The 9699-nt window shown below is 35.5% G+C and overlaps 1 protein-coding gene across 1 annotated transcript in view; it reads right to left on the bottom strand.

Moving 5' to 3' along the window:
- Positions 1 to 9699, bottom strand: part of TBC1D32 (TBC1 domain family, member 32) — a gene marked incomplete at its 3' end in the record, with an annotated part of 49318 nt that overhangs the window by 2435 nt on the left and 37184 nt on the right. The window contains exons 23-25 of the mRNA XM_009082875.1: positions 7254 to 7376; positions 5881 to 5989; positions 4377 to 4470 (exon numbers count right to left, since the gene is read on the bottom strand). Coding sequence (XP_009081123.1) covers positions 4377 to 4470; positions 5881 to 5989; positions 7254 to 7376 — 326 coding nt within the window. The remainder of the gene's footprint in view (positions 1 to 4376; positions 4471 to 5880; positions 5990 to 7253; positions 7377 to 9699) is intronic.

Genomic DNA, 9699 nt, shown 5'->3' with positions numbered 1-9699 from the left:
AAGTAAAACTACTAAAAAAGTATCACCTGATAATTTCAAGATCCTTAAAGCAAGAATTGAAGATCATGGAATCTCTCTGCCTCCTTGTGGCTTCTTGATTTGACCCCTATTTTCCTTTGCACTGTTTGTCTCTAATATTCTTCCTTTTCTGCAGGTTTTACTAAATTAAATCTTTATTTTGTGATTGCTGAAATGCACATATGCTAGCATCTAGCAGCGTCAACGCATCCAAAACTACTGTTTAAACAAGTAACCCTTCCATCTTTTGTTAATTGACTGGACTTCTTAAAAAGCAAAAGGTAACAGGTTCATACAAGAATACCGAGACAAATATAAAAAGGAGGATAAGTCAAAGAAGTGCAGGCGATAAAGACATTTATTTGAAATTAAAAGAGATAACAAGAAAGCTAATATAGCTGATTCTTTGACAGAGAAGTTTAGGAAAAAAAATGAAAAAGCAACTTCTAGTTTCAGACAGGTATTAAACAAAAAAAAAAAAAGGGTTGAAATGGGATTTAAAAAACAAACAAACCAAACCAAGAAGAAAAAAATAAAACAACCCAAAACACCCAAACAAATCAAAAAAGAAACATGGCAGCACATTCCCATTCAAGTCAAAAGTACAAAGCAAGGAACTTGAAGAACAGGAGCTGTGACAAATTATCAAAATAATTTAAGAACATTACCACCACAGAAGATTTTTGCTAGAAATTCTGGACTGTATGAGTCCAGGAGAAAATAAGATTAATGAATGGTGGGGTAGTAAAGTTCATGGAAATGCTAAGCAGTGAGCACATCACTGCAGGACAGTCATGGACATTACTCTTCAGCCACACTCATTAACAACTCTCATAACCCAAGAGCTAGGAGTAGACAAGGAAAACATCTTCTGTACAAATAGAAGAGTGAATCTTACAGTTTAATAGAGTTCTCAAGAGTTTAATAATCTACACTATAGTTAATATTACAAGTAAAAGAATAATTATTTTCCATAGTTGCATCCTGAATAATAAAGGAATATATCACTCTTTGAAAACCACTTAATAGTTCTTCCTCAAATTATCATAATGAAATGATAATTGAACAATTAAAGTAAAGGAAAAGCAATAGGGTATCTTGCTGCAGTGTAAACAAGTGGAAATGGCATAATTCATTTCCACACGTAAATAATGATCCACATAAATCATTTGAATCTTCACTATAAATTATCTTTGAATCATTAATATACTGCAACCCAATAGTTTTCAAACTCTAAATACTGCCTGAAATAATTAGTGCATGTTAATACACAACCGAGCAAGTTTATTTTTCCATAAATCTTTTCCCACAGATAAATATACCACACAGAAAAATGCCTAACATCTGCAAAACCAGGGCAGATATTTGTAAACAGTGAAGCACTACAGATTTTCCTCAAATACAAATATACTTTTTGGGTAAGTCTACTCACTCAAAGTGCCATCATGAAATGGAGGAATTACTCTGCTGCTCCAGTGCAGTTAACTAAGTTTACCAACATAAATTATGAAAGATTCATTTTTTGATCCAGTGAGTCAAAATATCCACTTGCCACTGTCTGTGAGCACTACAATAGTGCAGAATAATAGCAAGAGGTTTAAAAAAAGAGTTCTCTTAGAGCTTTCAGGCCTTCGTGCTGTATGTTCCAAATACTCTCAGACTTATCACTGCTCTGCTTTGGCTTACAGCTCATTAGTTCTCCTCCCTTTTTGCCTCAAACAGAACAACCAAAACAGTGCCAGCGCTGCATGTTTACCACTGTTCTTCAAAAGAATTTAGAGAGCGAATAAAATACTACTACTTTCAGTTTTAGCCATGGTTTCTGTCATACGAGACACAGTCCCAGGCTACAAGAGGCTGTGGAAATGAAGCTTCCTGTTCCCTGACCTCAGTTTGGCCATGCTAGTTTCAAAATAGTGAGCAATTTCAACTTGCACTCAGAAAGGCAACTTCCATTAGTTAAGACACCCTTCTGGGAAACAAAGGCTCTGTTACTGCACCTATCCTTCAACTCCAACTGAAGGGAGGGTCAGGAACAGCATACTGCTCTATCATATTTGAGAGCACATTTATGTACTTTTTTTTTAACTCTCCCCAGGCCATCTCAAATGTCTGTCCTGTAGATATATTTTTTAAAAAAATCAACTCAGGTTATACTTTTACACCTGACATAACAATTATATGATAGACACAGGACACATTTTCAAAGCAGAAAGAAAAGGTAAACTTCTCTTCAGGAGTCCAAGTCACCCGGTTAATAAGAGAGGAGGCAAATAAGAGGTCAAGACAAGCAGAATAAAACCTACAGTTACAGCTCTTTCAGCCAAAGAAACTACATTCTTAGAGAATATTAAGAATCTAGTAGCCTTAATTATTCATGTAACAGAAATGCCCCAAAAAGGAGGACAGGCATGATATCACACAGGTTACACAATGAAACACTGCAACATGAAACCTGAACACAGACAGGTTCAGGTAACCACAGAACCACTGCGCTGGCCTTTGATCCTTGGTGACAGATACAGTGAAGCAGTCATGCATTCCCACTCGTATGATGTGCAAGAGTTTTCATGGCTGCAGAACTCTTGCCGTTCAGAAGTCCATGTGAACCCTGTTAAGAAGTCTGTGTGGCCCCTATCCATCCCCTTGTGCTGAAGCAGAATTAAGACTTACGAAGCATTTTTCTAAACTATTTTTAAAACCTCCAGGTAAGCTGAGTAACACACATGAATTCTGAATGACATCAAAGAAGCTGTGAAAAGATCCTCTTCTGTCTTGTATAAATGTATCTCACAGATCTTTCTCATAATCATATTTTTAACTTCTCTTATGAAAGAGCACTTCTGTCACTTCCATACTGTAGTTCTGAAGAACACAGTTCAGATAGTCCCCATTTTCTACTGAAGCTCTTGATTTCTTTTATTTCCAAGCACTGGATTAGCTATTTACGAATTTCATTCTTTTAATTTTTGATCTATTTATTCTAATACTTTCTTTCAAAATAGCTTACACATCCTAAAAGCTTCAGTCTGTCAAATCATATGTTCACAGTTTAGTGAATTTTTTTAACATGAACCCTTTCAATGTTTTGCTTTCCTTTTTTTTCCCCAAACAACAAACACAAAATATTTTGACTGCAAAATAAAATATTCTGCTCATTTTGCAGCTACACAATCTGTTACTAGAGTTACCTCAAAAATGCCATCATCAAACTAATTTGCAAGCCTCTGATACTTCATTTCAGCAAATTTACTGCTAGCTAAAGTTTTACCCAAGTATTCCTAGCTGGTTATCATCCACAAAAGTGGCAACTGCAATCTTTACTCCATTATCCCACTGGGTAATGATGAGCAACAGAATTGCTCTGAACAAGAAAACAGAGAAGTTCTGAGGGATACAATACGTTTTTCCAACCCAAGAATGACACTACTGCCTCCTTGAACACACTGGGCACTCACTTTACTGTTATCTGATTGTTGTCTCATGAAAATTGCCTCAGGAAGCCTGGAACAGTATTACAAAAGCTAAGATACAGAAAACTCCCTTATTTTATAACTATAGGGCCTTTCCTCTTGTCAGAGCAGGGTAACACTTTATTTGTTTTTTCCTAGGTATTTACAAAGAGACAATTTTGCATTCTACAGTTAATGCAGATTTTCCGTCACTTCTGAAAATATGTCTCTGCTAAGAAAATTCACAAATAATTTCTAGTAAATACATTTCAAGGATACAGTAAACATGAACAAATACAAAGAATGATTTATTTACTAAACCATTCATCAGATTCTTTTGCATTGTCTATGCAAACTAAAACCTTAAAATGGTTTCTCTGTGTGAATTAAACTGCTTTGCCTAGATAGTTCTTGAAAGGATTCTTCAGTCTGCTCACATTCCAAATTGATGTTCAATGTGGAAACCAACTATCCTAAACGCTGTCTATTTCACACACCACCAAGCTTTGTAAACACAGGGATGTGAATCATGAAAATAGTGTACAAAAAAATCTGTACCTTAACCATACTGTCTTGCTTCAGTTACTAGAGATGATATAAATGCACCTTATGAATCACCCACCTGAGATGAGCCAAAAGGTTAATCTTGAAGTTTGCATAAGAATTAGCTTACTAAACAGAGCTTTGCAGAGTGACAGTTGCACAAAGACAGACAAGTAAGACCAAACCAACTTATTTAGCTACAAATGCAGCCAACAATAAAATATCATTAAGTACTTAATGAGGTTATAATCTGTAGGATGCAGGGTTGGGGAGGTGGGTGGGCAAGGAGGAAGGAAAAAGGAATTTTAAAATTGACCAAGATGCTTGTGTGACATCTACATTGCTTGCATGCTCTGTACCTACCTTGTTTGAATTCAGCTTTCCTAGGAGTTTCTGCAAGATAGCACTTTGGCAAAGGGAACGATGAAAACATTGGCCAAGGATATGGATCACTGCCCTAGGAACAGAACTAGAAATTAATTTCAGAGAAGAATTAATAGCTTTTGCTCAATTAACACACACAAGTACAGTTCCCAGAATTGCTGTTTATACACCAAAATTACTCTTGATATTGCAATTTGCAATGAGATGTGCCATCACTGAAAAACAGGGCACAAAATCCAAAAAAGAATTTTTTATGGTATATACCACTGACAGTTTTAATTTTAGAGTTCCTTTTTTCAACCAAAAAGGAACTTGCAGGTTTTAAAAAAATTAAAAAACAAAACCCTGAAAACCACAAAAATGCATTTGCAATTTTATACACTGATCTAGGTGTCTTTGTTGAGCTAACAGTAACTTGCATTCCATCATTATGAGACTGACAGTCAGTGAGAAGTAGAATATAAAGGAGTTGCTGAACACTCTCTATTGTTAGAATATCAATTAAAGCACCAGGTCTTAGATACTGTATAAGAAAATCCAAGCATGGAAAAAAATATCAAATAAAAGGAAGACAAATAGAAAGCTAATAAAGAAAATGCAGAAATATGAAAGCAAAAAAAAAAATACAAATTGTATTCACTCAAAACAGTGTGGCCAGCAGGACTAGATAAGTAACCATCCCCCTGTACTCGGCATTGGTGAGGCCACACCTTGAGTACTGCGTTCAGTTTTGGGCCCCTCACCTTAAAAGGGACATTGAGTTGCTGGAGTGAGACCAGTGAAGGGCAACAAGGCTCATAAAAGGCCTAGAAAACAAGTTGTATGAGGAAGACTGAGGAAAACTGGGTTTGTTTAGCCTTGAGAAGAGGCGGCTCAGGAGTGACCTCGTCACTCTCTACAACTACCTGAAAGGGGTTGTAGAGAGGTGAGGGACAGTCTCTTCTGTCATGCCTGCACTGAGAGGACTAGAGGGAATGGTCATAAGATGAGATAGGCGAGATTCAGATTAGATATTACCAAAACATTTTTCCCTGTTAGGGTGTTCAGGCACTGGAATAGATTGCTCAGGGAGGTGCTGGAGTCACCATCCCTGGAAGTGTTTAAGAGGCATCTGGATCTGGCACTGCAGGATATGGTTTAGGATTTATGTCAGAGTGGCAGTTCAATGGCTGGACTTGATGATCTTAGATGTCTCCTCCAACCTTTATGATTCTACGATTCTAGAAGCAGCATTAAAATGGAGGAAAATACACTTGTCATATGAATCTAGTATGTCCTAGGCACATGCCAATCCTCAAACAGTGCCAACAATGTTTTTCTTCAGTGTATCACTTCTTTAAAATGTTAGGATATTGTAAAGCTAAAAGTGGTCGGGTATTTCTTAATCTTATAAAATTTTTCACATGTTAAATTATCAGAAAAATTTTCAATTAATTAAGGCAGGAGTTACAGAAATAGACTTTTCTGAACGTTAGTTTCTAACCTTATCTAATGCTCTCAAAGGCAAAATCCTTTCCTGTGGTCCTCCAATCAGGTTCATCCTTACAAGAACATGGTTTCTCTCCACTGATACACCATCAATTATAAAAACTCTGTGGGAACAAAACCAACCACAAAAACAACCAAAACACAAAATCCTCAAAAATTAGAATCACTTCGATTTACTGACTACTTAATTCAGAAAACTTTAATATGCAAGAATACTTTGAGAGAGATACTGGACTTAAAACACAACCTGGAATACAGATAGGCATAAAGAAATAAAGAAAAACATGACACATTTTGAGATATGTCTGAGCATTATCCTAACTTTATATTTCCCTACCTACTACTGATTAGAAACATTTGATCAATTACTAGACACACAAAAGAGCAGAAAATTTTACAAGATTTGTTATGCCCATGTGCTCAGTAATTAGGGCAGAAACAGTAAATCGACCATTAAAATTTGCTCCTTATTTGGCCTATCTGTACATTTCTGCTGTCACAAATAAGAAGTTATTCATAGCTTAACACACAGCCACTCTGCTGTCTAAAGTCACTGTGTAGCCCAAGGTATAAAATTTTTTTGAAAGGAATAAAATACAGGTTTTATACAAGTTTCTTACAACTTTTGCCTTAGTAGGAAAATTGTAGGTTTCATCCTCAAATGGTAAATAACTGTCATCTATATCTGCTGAGATGTCACCTAGAGTTTTTTGATTTACACTCTGTAATAGTCCCATACATGAAACAGTAAGAGGAAAATTCATACAAATCAGCATGCTGAGAGAAAGGAAAAAACACCTGTAACTAAATGACTGTCTACTTCTGAACCAAGAATACACTCTTCCTTTTGAAAGGACATGTTTGCAATTTTATTTAGAAGACAGCAATGGCAAGTCATAGAAGTAGGAGAGTTGACTAAGCTTTAAAACTTAAAACCAAAACAAAACAACCTTGTCTCCCAAAGCCCCCAACATCCTGATGACACATTTAATTCATAAACATTAAACAATACCTTGATTTTATATTATATACACAATTTTATATTCCATACATAATATAAAAAATATATCAAATTAAATGGTATATTTACACACATGAGTTTTGTGCACTTTTTGCTTAAGAAACAAGAGTAATACAAATAAAGAGCAGAAAAATATTTGGGGTGAATGTGGGAGGAAAAAAAAAGACTATTGTATCTTTTCATAATTTAAGACTGCTGACAAACCTGCATGTAAGTAAACTTAAGCACATTAGAAGCCAAGTTAAGTGAAGCATTTGTATGTTTAAAGCCACTAAAGCATTCATGTATTTGTTCTCAGGAGAAGATTTTGATCATTAAATATAACATTTACATCAGTCCCTTCTTACCCTGGTCCTTCTGAAGTTTCTGTGACATTTTCCTCCTGAGCAGTTAGTAAAACTTGTGACACTTTATACTGAGTCTCCAAGAGTAAAAGGGTATTGAGCTCACAGCATAGCACATTTAACAACCTGCAGAAGGACACATTGAAACAATAGCACATCAGTCAGGAATCCAGTAATGTACAGTAAGGCAAAGATGAACATGTTCATGAGATTTCAAAATGGAAAGGGAGGGGAAAAAAAAACCCCACAACAAAAAAATGAAGCGTCTGAAAAATACTCAGACAGAACTGGGTCAGGAACAGTCTTTCATATCCTTTTTTAGTCACTGAAGTGGCACAGCCTTAAGCAAACAGGGAATGGATCCCAACAGATTTTTTGTGTGCACTGAGAACCAGAGAAAATATCCACTGGTCTGCTCAGACTGCTTTTAAGTTTATACCACAGAATAAAAAAAGTGATGCAGATTTAATAAGACATTCCATGTGAAATGTGAAGTAATTATACAATAATAGGCAGGTAAAGCAACTCAGAACCAGGTTGCCTGAAGGGGGAGAGAGGCAGGGAGATAAAAAATTGTCTTTCCTTTAGAAAATAGGCACTAATGTATAATAAAATTTAACATAGTTCAAAAGCAACTAAAGATTCAACATATAACAAAACCAAAAACTCTCCTGTGTTGTTTTTTTTCAGAGAAACACAAAACAATGGTAAATGAAATTAACAATCACAAGAGCATGAGACAGTGCCTAAATTTATAACTTCTGGGCAAATTAAGTGGAAGTACATCAACATATTTCCTCTAAATCTGATATGGGACAATCCACAATAATACTTTTTTTTTTAAACTAATCTATTCATTCCAGCACTATGACAAAATAATTTTGTTGAAAGCTTCCTGTTCATGGAAAATAATATGACTAAACATATTTGTTACTGGCTTTATTTCCTGTTTTATAACAGTCATAAAACACAACATAAATTTAGTCTCATCAGTATTATATTTTGCGTTCACATAAGACTTGATATGAACTAGATGATACAAACTGCTTTCAATTTTTAGTCTGTTAGTCAATACTTATTTTCTTGACAATAGCAAAAATTAACAAGCCATTCTCTTAATAATTTAACACCTGCAAATTCACACAATTGGGGCCAAGGATTAAATAGTCAAGATGATAATACGTCTTTTTCTTCTTTACCTGTTGTTTTGTTAATACGACTTGATCTGTTGAGTTCTAGTTTTATTTATTTTATGCTAACTATTTCTTGACATGATTTGTTCTCAGTATTTTTCCAAATCGCAGAAGAAATGACAGTTAAACTATAATTTTTATCATTATTATATAGAAGATCCAGAAAAGAGCACTGAAACCATTATGAAGATTAATAATTTCTTAAGTATAATAACTGCAAAGACCTGTTTCCAGCAGCTAAAAATCACCTGGGAGGTAAGGCAGAGAGAAAAATACCCTAACCCAACCAACATAAGCAAATAAAATTAGGTAGATGGGATAGTGTTAGCATAATGACAAAATATACAAGATCTAGGGTAAGCAGCTGCTGCTTGGGCATTCAAATGAAATTTTCATCTATATAGAAAAATCCATTTAAAAATAGCATCACTGAAGTACAGATATTTGATTAATACTTAACTTTCCAAAATCATAAATGTATAGACTAAAGCTTGCAATAAAATAAAAATAAAAATCAGATTTGATAGTGTATATATTTGTAACTATACTTTAACATGGCTGTGGAGATTTTCCTTTCTGTTTGTTTTTAACTGCATTTGGAACCTCAGAATTGGATCAGACTCCCCATCTCAATATCCCATCTATAAGGAATGCATGCTTACGAAAATGTGTTAAGACCTTCACAGATATAATACAATAAAATCAAAGCATATCTTTTTGAAATATATTGTAAAAATTTTGTTGGAAAGAACAAATCTTAATATTGCTGAAAACTGAAAGATACACTTTGATGCAAGGTCAATTCATGCCCATTGCATTTAGTCCTTTTACTGGGTATCATTGAGAAGAGTCCGAGTCCGTTTTCAAACTTTCCTGTCAGACGTTTATACACATTGACAGGATCTCCCTTGAGGATCCTCTTCTTCAGGCTGAGCAGTCACAGCTCTCTTAGCCTCTTGGTAAGAGCCCCATGCAACACTACAAACTGGAGACTTATCAGTTAGAAAGCAGCTCTGTAGACAAAGGGCCTTGGGACCCTGGTGGACAGTAGGTTGAACATGAGCCAGCAACATGCCCTTGAAGGCCAAAGGCATCCTGGGCTGTGTAATGGAGAGTACTGCCAAAAGGTCACATGAGGGAGGTGACTGGTACTTGTAAGGTCATACCTGGAGTGCTGAGTCCAGTTCTGGGCTCCCCATTAAAAGCATGCTGTGGATGCACTGGAGCAGGTCCAGAAAAGGCCACAAAGAAGACTA

This window comes from Acanthisitta chloris, unplaced genomic scaffold (genome assembly GCF_000695815.1).
Source record: "Acanthisitta chloris isolate BGI_N310 unplaced genomic scaffold, ASM69581v1 scaffold5219, whole genome shotgun sequence".
Classification (NCBI taxonomy): Eukaryota; Metazoa; Chordata; class Aves; order Passeriformes; family Acanthisittidae; genus Acanthisitta; species Acanthisitta chloris.
Note: the sequence above shows the minus strand (reverse complement) of the source record. Positions and strands in the feature narration are given on the sequence as shown.